Source organism: Prionailurus viverrinus, chromosome B1 (assembly GCF_022837055.1).
Source record: "Prionailurus viverrinus isolate Anna chromosome B1, UM_Priviv_1.0, whole genome shotgun sequence".
Lineage (NCBI taxonomy): Eukaryota > Metazoa > Chordata > Mammalia > Carnivora > Felidae > Prionailurus > Prionailurus viverrinus.
In genome coordinates, this window is record NC_062564.1 from 137,670,247 (window position 1) to 137,683,847 (window position 13,601).

Below are 13,601 nucleotides of genomic sequence, written 5' to 3' on the forward strand. Positions count from 1 at the left end.
TACCTTCTAATAATTAATCAACTGTCATTGGAATCATATCTTCTTTTTTTCCAAATTCAATAATCAACCTTCACCGGTCTGGTTTGCCACTATATTAATCCTTTCTGCAGGTTTCAGAATTTCTTCTTTACCACCCTCAATATAAACAGTAAACCCAGGCTTTTCTATGCCTTTATATCACATCGAAAGCCCTTAGCATTTGAGCCCTTCACAACCTCATGTCACCTTCTTGCCAACCTTATTTCTATGTCTGTTCCCTTCTATGAACTTAGCTCACTACCATTGCTGTCCAAGCTATTCCCTCATTCCCCCAGTTTAGAAAGCCCTGTCACCTCAGTTAATCCCAATCCACCTCTACATGACTGGTTCAACACTAACATGTTCACCAAAACACTCTCTCTGACATCCCCCAACCGAAACAATCTCTTTTCATACTACGTTTATGCATTTCTTTACTCGAGGTAATTATATTTATTTTTGTGAAATTCAACACCATCAGCACTGCCTGGTTCCCATTTGCCACATGGACATGTGGATATTGGTGATATCTCCTTAAGTAGGCTAAGGGTTGCCTGAGGGCATAGTTCAGCATATAACCCAGGTACCCAGAAAACACTGGGTAAAGTGTTCATGCAGAGACCAGGGTGAGTGATTCAAAGCAGCTTGTCACTGTGTGTTGAACATGCTGGTTCTGCCATGAACTGCAGCATTATTTTGGATTCTATACTTTCCCTGGCTTTCCATGCCTGATGGTCTAAAACTCTGCCTCTGGCCCTTCTGAAGTGGCAAGCCTTTTCTTATCAAGGCTGGCTTTTCTATTCCATTTCCGAGCATCCACCTTGGATAAAGGATCTTGAATGTCAATCTTCTCTTTGATGGCTCACGAATCCAAACAATCAAGATCACTATTGGTGCGAATGCAAACTGGTACAGCCACTCTGGAAAACAGGGTGGAGGTTCCTCAAAAAATTAAAAATAGAGCTACCCTACAACCCAGCAAGTGCACTACTAGGTATTTATCCGAAGGATACAAAAATGCTGATTCTAAGGGGCACTGCACCCCCAATGTTTATAGCAGCACTATCAACAATAGCCAAAGTATGGAAAGAACCCAAATGTCTATCAACGGATGCATGGATAAAGAAGATGTGGTGTATATATAATGGAATATCACTTGAGTATCAAAAAGAATGAAATCTTGCCGTTTGCAACAATGTGGACAGAACCAAAGTGTGTTATGCTAAGCAAAATAAGTCAGAGTAAGACAAATATAGGATTTCACCCATATATGGAATTTAAGAAACACAACAGATGAACATAGGAGAAGGGAAGGAAAAATAAGATAAAAACAGAGAAGGAAGCAAACCATAAGAGACCCTGAAATACAGAGAACAAACAGGGTTACTGGAGGGGTTGTGGATGAGGGGGATGGGCTAAATGGGTGATGGGCATTAAGGAGGGCACTTGTTGGGATGAGCACTGTGTGTTCTATGGAAGTGATGAATCACTGGGTTTTACTCCTAAAACCAATACTACACTGTATTTTAACTAACTTGAATTGAAATAAATAAAATTTTTAAAAAGATTACTTTAAATTCTATTCGGTTTCCTAGGTAATTTAAAACCCAACTAAGAGCATTCGGTCAATGATACTGCACTTTCAATACAACCCCTTGAACAATACAACCAAATCTATGCCAAAGCCCAATTACTCAAGAGGTTCTCCTCCTTTTAGTTAGTGATCCTTTGCTACACAGTGTGAGAAACTCCATTTAGTCTCCAGATCGAGTGGTAACAAGGTTTCAACTTGTTTCAACTGTTTCATCAGCCATCACAGACTAACTCCAAATTAGTGAGAAGGGAGGGCGTGTCTGCAGGTTTGTGCTAAGGAGGCTACCCAGTGGTTCAGTGGCAAAGACTTCATCAACCAGAGATGTCGACATTTCCAGGGCCGTGGGAGGGGTAACAGATAGAGTGGAATTGTCAACCCTGTTATTTGGAATAGGATACAATCAAAAGCTTTACTGAAATAAAGGTACCTTCTATTTTCCTGTTTTCTATATGGCTTATATATCTGTAATAGAAAAATTTGGCCCTTATTAAATTTAGAGTACTTTACTGTTAGTGTCTCTCAGTTATCAAGACTAGAAGTACGAAGCTACAAGTAATCAAGACTAGAAGTACTAAGCTACAAGTACTGGAGACAAATTTTTGTTCTGAGAAAAGCAGATGAGAAAATCAACTCCCTTTTTCACCATTATATACCCCAGTAGTTCCTTAGAAACTTACAAAATAACCAATGCTAATGATAAAAAAGGAAGATTTTAACCCCCAGACATAAATGCTAGTCATGAAATTAACCACGTGTTTACAACTGTTTTGAAGTATAAATGGAGGGAAGTATGGACATTGTTGTAATCAATTCTCAGTCAACACTGCAGAGAAACTAACAGGCATTTAGAATTAACAGGCAGAGTTTCAGTTTAACTAACATTTTAACATCCCATTCAGTATACTGTTAATCCATCTCTTCTTGGCTGATGGATCCCATTAACTTTGTTGATTTGGACATAACTCGTCTGATTAAACAAGAAATCCCACAACAGAGAAGCATCTATAAAACTTCATTGTCAAATAAGCCATCAAATCAATTATAATGTCAACATTATGGCTTGGCATTTATGTATAGTATCTTTTATTATAATTCTAAATGTTCTTAATAGATTTCATTTCTTTAAAAATTCTGTTGATGATTTGAATTGAAATGTTATGCGTTTCCTAAGATGCGAGGAAGCCAACTTTCAGCAGGGAGTTTCCATTTGTGGAAGAGTTACCTCAACCTTCCAAGGGAGAATGAGAAGGCATAGATTGACCAGAGGAGCAGGTAAGGAAGGTATAGTTTAGGCAAGGAGTTGTGGCAAGCGATTCTGAACAGGAAAGACAAATTGGGCTTTCTTTTCAGTCTGCCCTGACTACTTAAATGATCTGAAGGAGTCACTGGACCTCCTTCACCCATTGTTTTCTCATCAGTTAAGAGAGAATTACCAAGACCTCCCTCATGTAAATAATTTTGCACAATGGAGCCATTGTTTAATAAATGGTGGTGATTCTTATGATTATTGACAGGATTTTGTCTATAAAGTAGAAACCAAATGGAGAAGCTTTGTAGTTTTGACTAGGGTTTTCTCTGGGGGGTGTGTTAGGTGGGGAGATTAGTTTGGGGAACACTTCTAGAGTGACAAGCTGGATTTTAGATTTCATAGGTACCTGATGAGATGTCTGCTCCTCGCAATGTCACAGAGAAGTTCTCTAAACAGAGACTGTCTTCTCAAGTTGACTATCCAGTCACCTGATCCAGCTATCTTCTCACTCTCAAAGAATCCCTGAGTCTCATTCTCATCTGACTTTTTCAAACCTCCACAATTCTGAGATGCAGGTACTCTCCCAATCCACTGAGGAGTTTAGGACTAAGAGAGCCAAAGCACCAACAAGATGGCCAACAGCTAAACAGTGCTGGGGATAGAAAGATTTAAAACCTGCTTTTATCATTTATGTTTAAAAGCAAAACTCATTTCATAGAAAATAGGGATTGGGCACAGGGCACGTCACCTACTTTGTTCCTGCTACGTGACAAGAAAACAATCTGCAAAACAAGAGAGTATGTTTTATGAGCTTCCTAACTGCTTTCTTAAGGTAGGAGCCTTCCTTTCTGTGATTTAGGGCTTATATCACTCTCCTCCCACCCATCACTTTACAATGCAATGAAAGCCATTAGTCTGATCTGACTTTTTACTTTCTTTCCTGCCAGAACCACTCCTTCCTGCTTACTCACTGTTGGCCAGAATTAAATGTTAAGTCATCTCCTTTCCTGAGGTTAGAGTACATAGTTATACACAAGTCTCCAATCCATTCTAAAATAAAGCTCCCTCCAAAACAGCATATTTTCATCAGATTATGAGGCAAAGTTTGCAGAAAGAGTCCCTTGTCTCATTTCTACCTTTCCTTAAGGAGCAAGCTTCCTCTCCCACCATCCAGTGTTCTCTGCTCACACTGTTGTTCACGTGCCTTACCTCACTTTCTGTCCTTCCCCACACCAGCCACACCACCAAAAACTGGAAATCAAGTTCTGTTCCCTCAAGGGCCTATTTGTTAGAAAACTAAGATAAATTATGCTAATGATATTGGATACCAATAGAAAAACACATTATTCTCTAAGAGCAGTGCTTTGCAAAGGAGAGGACAGAGGTTAGGAGACAGGAGAGGACTTTGCCCCCTGGGGACATATGTCAGTGTCTGGAGACACACTGGTTGTCACATTAGGGGGTACACTACTATCATCTAGTGGGTAGAGACCAGGGATACTGCTAAGCATCTTACAATGCATTTACTCCCATGACAAAGGATTATTCAACCCAAAATGTCAGTAGTGCTGAGGCTGAGAATCCCAGCTCCAAAAGGTAATATATTTCGATTCCTATTGGTTTAAATGTCAACTCCAAGCATTGGACAGACTGAATGAAGATGTACTTTGGAGCAGGTGGGTAACCATCAATCACACCCCTGAGACAAATTTTTATTTTCTATTATAAAACTACTTCCACCCATCAGACTAAAGACTCTAGTTGAGCAATTCTTAATATTCTTAATATCTTATTAGTTGGGTTTTTTAAATTTTTATGCTTAAAATATAAGTTTAACAAAAAATTTTTGAGTTCAACAAAGAAAAAAGAGACTTATTGTCATATTTGCTTCAGGTATTCTTTTTTTTGTTTAAGGAAGGTAAATTTTTTTTAATGTTTATTTATTTTTAAAAGAGAGCACGCAGGGGAGAGACAGAAAGAGGGGGACAGAGAATCCAAAGTGAGCTCTGCACTGACAGTGGCGAGCCTGATGTGGGGCTTGAACTCATGAACCCCATGATCATGACCTGAGCTGAAGTCGGACGCTCAACCGAGTGAGCCACCCAGGCGTCCCTTCAGATATTCTTTAAAGAAAACAATTAGAGATACAGTTAAAGCCCATCTCCCCACCTTTTCTCCTCCCTCCTAGAAGATAAACACTAACCTATAGTACATTTCATTTCCACATATATTTTACACTTATCTACATATATCAACATAATTATATGGTATCTGCGTATAGTAATAATTTTAAATAAATGTTACACCATACATGTTATTTTCGCTTAACATTAAGATGTACATACTTTGTTCTCTTCATGTAAATCCAGTTAGTTCATTTGAACTAGCTCACATATTAATTCTCCTCCTGATGAGTGACAGGATTGTTGCCCTATTTTCACTATTGGTATCCATTTGATGCATGTCTCCTAATACATACATGCTGAGAGTTTGGGTGGGTTTGATATCTTAGGAAAAGTGGAATTAAGGGGCTACCGTGTAATGGCTCTTCAGCTGTGCCAAATTGCTCTCCTAAGTGGTTGATTAAATTTCATTATATTGCTTAGAAATACAGAGGACTAATCTGACGGTTTACAAACAAACAAACAAACAAGCAAAAGAATTAAACCTTGTCTTCCACAGAGCTATATCAAGCTGTGAGGGTAAAAATGCAAGGTATGCAGGCGAAATTTTTCAGAATCACCTGCTATTAAGAACTGCTATTTCGTTCCAAGAACAAAAATTATACTCCATCTGTCCAATTAGCCATATCAATAAATAAATAAACAAACAAGTTCGTGGGCCATGACTGAATCTCAATTCAAATAAATCAATTATAAAAACATTTTGAAACTGTTAGGGGAATTTATATATGGACTGTATATTAGATGATATTAAAAAATTAGGTTTGAATTAAAGGGATAATAGCACTGGTTATTTTTTAATCCTTTTTTAAAAACACATGAAAAGGGGTGCCTGGGTGGCTCAGTCGGTTAAGCACAGGACTTCAGCCCAGGTCATGATCGTGTGTTTTGTGGGTACAAGTCCCGCATCAGGCTCTGTGCTGAGAGCTCAGATTCTGTGTCTCCCTCTTTCTCTGCCCTCCCTTGCTCATGCTCTGTCTTTCTTTCTCAAAAATAAACGTTTAAAAAAATTTTTAATTTAAAAATGCATGAAAGGTTATGAAATTTTATACTGCATTGAATATTTTAGCAGAAAGTAAGAAGGTATAGATGAATCAGGTGTGGCAAAATCTTGACAAATATTGCCTATATTGGGTTCAATATACTATTTCTCTACCTTTGTGTATGTTTGAAAATTATCATCATCTTCATCACCACCATCAGGCACAAGATTTATGAATAGAGGCAGACTAATAAAAGCATCTGGCCGTGATAAGGAAAAATCTCATGCTATAATCCTTCCATATCCCATAAATGGATTATTTTTCTCTCTACAAGTAGCTAGACACGTTCCAATATTTTATCAGCAAGATAACCCCTTTAAATGCATTATACTCTATATCCTTGAGGACTTGTACTCAGGGAGTTTATGCCAAGACAATACTAGTTGACAATTAGTTGATGTAAACAGACTATCAAAAACAGCCTGCCCGAAGCAAAAATGAGTATAGAAAATGATACTCAAATTTCTGTCACAGAATATTATCCCACATTTTCTATAAATTCAAGGTTATTGAATTTATAATATCTTTATTGTAAATTACAATAAAGATAAATATAGTAAATAAAAATCTTTATTGAATTTACAATATCTTTATCTTGTGAATTTATTAAATTCACAATATTGGTGTGGCCTATATTGTACCAGCATCACCATGGTTGATCAAGTCTCACAGAAAGAATTCCAAGAGTAAAATCAGTGGAAATGTTAAGCAGCCTGAATTCTCTCTGAATAGGTATAACATGAGTTTCTCCACAGCATTTTGTCCTTTGTGTGTGTTTGGGTGGAGGAAGAGATGGGCTCTGGGGGTAAGACGCACAGGGCAGGAGAGAAATTCAGCACGGGGCTTCACTAACAACAGGCCATGTGACCACAGATCCCTGTGTGTGATGCCTCCTGAAGTGGGGCAAAGGGGAGGACTGAGGAGGTGGCATGCATCTGGCATGCAGATAACGCTAAGTCAGGCCAGCGCCACATTCTAGAAAACAGTGCCAAAATGACTGAACCATAGCCTCTATTTATTGGTTTTGTTTGAGACACTCCAGGCCAAGGGCAAATTCGGGCCTTTCATCCTGCCTGTTGACCTATGGTGGGTAATTGTTCAAAATGTCCTAGTAATATAATGCAATGTACAGTGGAATTCATCTTGAGTCATGAAAATGGCATAATGAATCACAATGATTACAAGTGCAATCCTAATTACTATTTGAAATCTATTGCACAAGAAGTCTTCCATATCAGTTAGGCACCCAAGGGTGAGGTTGGGGGCTTTTTTTTTTTTAAATAAATATAGCATAAAACTACAGTTTCATTGTTTTATTTGGGGTGCATTTTTTTTTTGTCTGTTTGTTTTGAGAGAGAGGGGGGATGTGCAAGTGAGAGGGGGACAGAGAGAGAGAGAATCTCACCTGGGGCAGAGAGAGAGAGAGAGAGAGAGAGAGAGAGAGAAAAGCGGGGCTCATGATCAACCCAAGCCAGGCTCAAGCTCACCCACTGTGGGACTCAAACTCACAAACCGTGAGATCATGACCTGAGCTGAAGTCAGATGCTTAATGACTGAGCCACCCAGGCACCCAAGGTTGGTGGCTCTTATTAATAGTCGATGGTCCTTTGCACTATTTACAACAAAGTAAAATAAAAGTTGATACTATCTCCATCAGACCACGTACCTGGGTCCGAGAAGATGCATTTGTCCTAAGGCTGGAGTGAGAAAGCACAGCTGATGCAGAGAAGCAAAGGACTCAATAGCCTTCTTGTCTCTTGTTTTAGCCTCCCCAGCATATGAGCCCTCAGGAAACAAAAACTAGGGTAGAAGGGACTTCTACATTCTCCACTGAGGCAGGATGCTCAGAAAAACACAGTTACTTGAAGAGGGGGGGAAATATTTACCTTCATGGTTGTATTAACAATGAGGAAAAGTCCTTAAAACTGGAAGAAGAAGGTGCAATAACAGAGCTTCTTAAAGAGCTCTTGCTCATGATCATATCTGAAGCTCCATCAATAAATGAGACAGATTTTTACCAGAAGATACAGCAGAATATGGCTAAAGACAGAAGAGGATTATTTAACCACAAAGGTAATATTTCTCTAGGTTCAGCTTTTAGCTGTCTTACTAATAAAGGCACAGGAGACATACACTGAAAAAGGGGTCTCACTGGAAAGAGAGACTTAAAAAGTATTTCCAAAAATGTGCTTCGGGGCACCTGGACAGCTCAGTCGGTTAAGCCTCGACTTCGGCTCAGGTCAGGAGCTCATGGTTCATGAGTTCGAGCGCTGCATCGGGCTCTGTGCAGACAGTGCAGAGCCCGCTTCAGATCCCCAGTTTCCCTCTCTCTCTGCCCCCTTCTCCCCGGCCCTCTCTCAAAAATAAACTTTTTTTTTTTTTTAATGTGCTTCATTAAGCAAAAGAGCAGCAGAGTGAATTTTGGGTGCAGAAAATAAACATAACTATTTTCCCTGTTTGGCAATTCTCTCCCTCTCAGTTTCGTAAACCTGTCATCAGCACTATATCATTCAGACATCACATCCGCACTCTTGGGGCCCTTGGTCTGCCTGTGACCCTTGCCTCAACTTTGACCGACTCAACGCTGACACGGGCTACTGTTGGCTGCAGTACAGAGACATGATGCTCCAAAGGCAGAAGATTGCACCAGCCAGGCACACAAGTGCTCAGTGTGTTTCATCACCCTTGGCCAGTCTATCTAGGATTAAGATATTACCTCTTGCTGACTCCAAACAGCAGGATGTATCAATAGGGCACACACCCTCTAACAGGGCTACCCAAGCAGGATGCAAATCAGAATGGGAATGGAGGTGCATACCAGGCACACTTGTGGGATTAACAGAGACGAAAGCAGGATATATCAGAGCCTAAATTAGATCCCACGTTGTCCTTTGCTTATGCACCTACTTTAGCATTTATCACAGTGACTGGTCGGATACCTGTCTCCTCACAGGAACCTTATCTTCATCATCTTTGGATTCCCCACCAACCTTACAGATATCAAATGCTCGTAACTGCAACAGTCACTCCCAATTTCATAGTTAAAAGGAAAGACGGCTACTCTGAATGAAAGAAGAAAATTTGGTAGTCTTCAGCCATACTCTAAACCATTATGATTTCTGTTTTCTCCTCTTGTTCGCTTCTATTCTTTCCTGGTGGTACCATGGAAAAGACAGATGTGTGACCAAAAAAAAAAAAAAATTCAACAAGTGACAATACTCACTTCTATTTAGGCTAAAAAGTGCTAAGGAAACTCACCTAGAGATTTTAATCCTCTTAACCTACCAAATCGAAACACCTTGTGCCCTTTTAAATTCATGGCCCAACACATGCACCACCAATACCCCAATCTCTAGGGCTCTACAGAATTTCACTCAAGATCAGTGACAGCCCAGGGGCGCCTGGGTGGCTCAGTCGATTAAGCATCTGATTCTTGACCTCGGCTCGGGTCATGATCTCACAGTTCTTAAGTTCAAGCCCCACATTGGGCTCCACGCTGGCAGCCTGGAGCCTGCTTGGCATTCTGTCTCTCCCTCTCTCTCTGCCCCTCCCCTGCTCTCTCTCTCTCTCTCAAAATAAATAAACTGACAACAACAACAAAAAATCAGTGACAGCCCAAAGTCTCACCAAGTACAACAGAAAAACCAGCAATAAAGTTTGTTGTCTCCTTAAATCATAAGGAGTACGTAATCATAACGTACATTTTTAAATGTACCCAGAAACATAAAATATTAGTAGATCTGCTATGTCCAAGAGAAGGTACCTGGCATTAAAAAGGGGATTGTGTAGCACCAAAAATATCTACTTTTGGTAAAATGTTACTGATGATAATACTTGGTGTCCAAGTATACACCTTGAAGGTCTATTAGCTGCTTCAATCATTTGAACATAACAATCCATATACACAAAATGAGCCAATGTTTTCGCTCAAATACTTTATTTCCAAAATGCACTGTGGTATACCATTTCTACAATTTCTCCTAGACAAGCCTCTGGAAGGTAAGTTACTTCTAGTGAAGGGCTTGACACTTTGGTCATCTTTTATCCTAAATTAGATAGGCACAAAATTGTTTGCACATTATTTTTGGAAAACACACAAAGGCTTAGTCTTTTAATTAAATCAAGTTCCTAATTTCGTAGCCATCCTTTCCATAGAATTCTACTCTCCTATGATCCCCCGTGTCTTAACCAATTCTTAAAATTCTTACCCCAAAAGTGAAAAGGTTTGTTGGAACAAAAGCAAAGCAGTAATGGATACACGAGTGAGTTCAGCTGACTTGTCAGCTCACTTCTAACAAAAATTAAACAGCTTTCTGTACTGTAGGACATTTCTGAGCCTTTGTTACTGTATAATATTACTTTCCAAAAGTAAGGTATAGCATGTGGTGATTCCCAAACTTATTTCATGGGGCAGTTATTATTTATTTCATGTATTATCAATCAGTCGTTAGCAGGAAAGGGTATTTTGAGGAACACTTTTGAGAACCGCAAGTTAGACTACAGTGCTAATAAAAACCTCAAAAATAGGTTTAACTCCAAAGGAGTCCAATTAGCATTATTTTTTCAAAACATTGACTGCATCTTGAAAACTATAGGCAGACATCTTCAAATGTATGCCTTTAGAAGTACGAACACATAGATGAACTAGCACATTATTACCACCTTTCCAGTGAAAACTCATTCAAAACTCAGGCAACTGCTATTTTGCATAAAGAACAAAATTATGACTGATCCTAGGCCTATAGAATGCACTACTCTCTGCATATTTCAAGTTCAAATTTGGTAGATGTAAATTTTTACAGTGTGGATATGTTAGCCATCATAACTGAAAAAGGAGACTTACCAACAGAAGCTGAGTTTTTAAGGACCGACTCCTTTGAGACTCCCTTTTCAATGCGTATTGTGGCCCACTGTTCAAAAATAAGTAGTGTTGTTAATTTAAACTGTTCCATAGACACAATGTAAAATACTCAAACCATGCTTATATGGAAGTGAAATTAACCATTATGCCCAGGACTATCTGAATTAAAGAGATACCTCAGTAAATCTCAGAAGTAGCAATATTCAAAGTCTCAAGTATACTCTTTTATATTAGTTACTGATCGTGCCCTATTTACCCTATATAAACCCTATTTAAACCCCTCACACACACCTGGTACCCCAATAAACTACTCCTTGAAAAGGTCATGAAGCATGTCAGGCAAGAGCTCAGGTTATGGCATCAACACTGAGTTCAGGGGTGCCTGGGTGGCTCAGTCGGTTAAGCGTCCGACTTTGGCTCAAGTCATGATCTCACGGGTTCGAACCCCGTATCGGGCTCTGTGCTGACAGCTCAGAGCCTGGAGCTGCTTCGGATTCTGTGTCTCCCTCTCTCTCTGCCCTTCCCCTGCTCGTGCTCTCTCTCTCTCTCAAAAATAAATAAAAGTTAAAAAAAATTAAAAAGACTAAGTTTAAAGTTACTTAATCCCTCTAGGCCTCCATTTCCTCATCGGTAAAATGAGGATAATAGTTCCTATCCCATATGGATGCTATGAGGATTAATTGAAACATGGGGCCCAAAAAATAACTATATTTTCATAACAAATTAGGCATTCAGGGGCAAGACACATTCAAACAGAGCTAATTGCCTATGTCAGAAATAGGCTTAAGATTTGGAGAGCTTGGGGTGCCTGGGTGGCTCAGTCGGTTGAGTGGCCGACTCCGGCTCAGGGCATGATCTCCCGGTCCGTGAGTTTGAGCCCCGCGTCGGGCTCTGTGCTGACAGCTCAGAGCCTGGAGCCTGTTTCAGATTCTGTGCCTCCCTCTCTCTGACCCTCCCCCGTTCATGCTCTGTCTCTCTCTGTCTCAAAAATAAATAAACGTTAAAAAAAAAATTTTTTTTTTAATAGGCTTGGAGAGCTGGATAGGGTGCCTGGGTGGCTCTGGGTTTCAGCTCCAGTCACGATCTCACAGTATGTGGATTTGAGCCACACATTAGGCTCCACACTGACAGCAGGCAGCCTGCTTGGGATTCTCTCTCTCTTTCTCTTTCTGCCCCTCCCCTGCTTGCACACTCTCCCTAAGTAAATAAATATTAAAAAAAAAAAAAAAAAGACGTGGGGAGCTGGAAAGGAATTAGTGAAATCGCTAACAAAGGAAACCACCTGCCGACCTGTCACTTGCTTCTGTGGGGATGGACAGGGAAAATGTTATGAATATGAGGAACCACACATCTGTGAGAATTTAAGAACGGGGAAAATCAATAAAATTTTTTTTAATGTTTGTTTATTTTTGAGACATACACACACACACACACACAGTATGAGTGGGGGGGGGGCAGAGAGAGCCGAAGACACAGAATCTGAAGCAGGATCCAGGCTCTGAGCTGTCAGCACAGAGCCCATTGTGGGGCTTAAACCCACGAGCTGTGAGATCATAACCTGAGCCGAAGCTGGACACAACCGACTGAGCCATCCAGGCATCCCAATTCTCATTTTATTTTGAATGTACATGGAAGTATAAAGAAATACACCAAGATGTGACTTGTTATTTGCTTCTTTATGTGCTTTTTTATGCATTTCCAAAATTATCAACCATTAACAATAGTTCAAAAACCACAAATGAACTAACTTTTGTTGACAGCATCCTGGAAAATCCCTATGACTATTTTTCTACTTTAGAAAGGGAACAAATAAAATATTATTTAAATGATTACAATGGTGATTACAATTCCAGAAGCTAACATTGTCAAAGGGGACGGGGGAGTGGGAGGAGGAAGGGTGAAATTAGAGGTGAAAGGCATTGTGATCGTTATAATTAGGACTTAAGTGCCCTTGAAGGAGCAAAAAGAACTTATCAAAAACCTAGTGGCAAAAAACAGGTATTTCTAGGCTCACACGGAATTAAACAAATTTTTAAAAATTCAAATCAATAAGAAAATGACGGAAAGAGACTAAATGACCTAAAACCTATACCTGAAGGTCATGAAGTAGGGCACGATCTGACTACGTCAGGACCCCTGCACAACATCCCAAAGAGCCAAGTAGGAACATGCTATTTGTGCTTAGAGAACAGCCTATAAATAGAGACTTAATCTTCTGGGCTTCAAGTGGCAAGTCACAAATGATAATCAGACTCAATCTTAATCTGATTGCAGCCTTTTCCCTTCCTTGCTGATTTGGTGTAGGAGTTCTCAAACTCTAGATATACCTCCCATGTCTTCTCAATAGAAGGAAAGGTTTATTTCCATAGTTTTTCCACTTTAAAGCTTTAGCACCTGTTATCATTTATAAGTAGCAATATGATTTTATATTTTATATAAATGATAATTACCTTAGATTAAGACAATTATTCCATGCTTATTTTATGGAAAATATTGATATTTTGAGGCTGTTATGGGCTGATTTTGTGTCTCCCCCAAAATTCATATGTTGAAGCCCTAACTCCCTGGTATCTCAGAATATGGCTGTATTTTGAGATAGGACCTTTTAAAAAAGGTGACAAAGTTAAAAAATGAGGCCTTTAGGGTGGGCCGT

At 39.6% G+C, this 13,601-nt stretch overlaps 1 protein-coding gene across 2 annotated transcripts in view; it reads right to left on the reverse strand.

Annotated features, from left to right (window-relative positions):
* Positions 1-13,601, reverse strand: part of GPAT3 (glycerol-3-phosphate acyltransferase 3) — a 63,856-nt gene that overhangs the window by 44,313 nt on the left and 5,942 nt on the right. For both annotated transcript variants that reach the window (XM_047856999.1, XM_047856998.1), the window contains exon 3: positions 10,931-10,997. In XM_047856999.1, the coding sequence (XP_047712955.1) occupies positions 10,931-10,997 (67 nt within the window). The remainder of the gene's footprint in view (positions 1-10,930; positions 10,998-13,601) is intronic.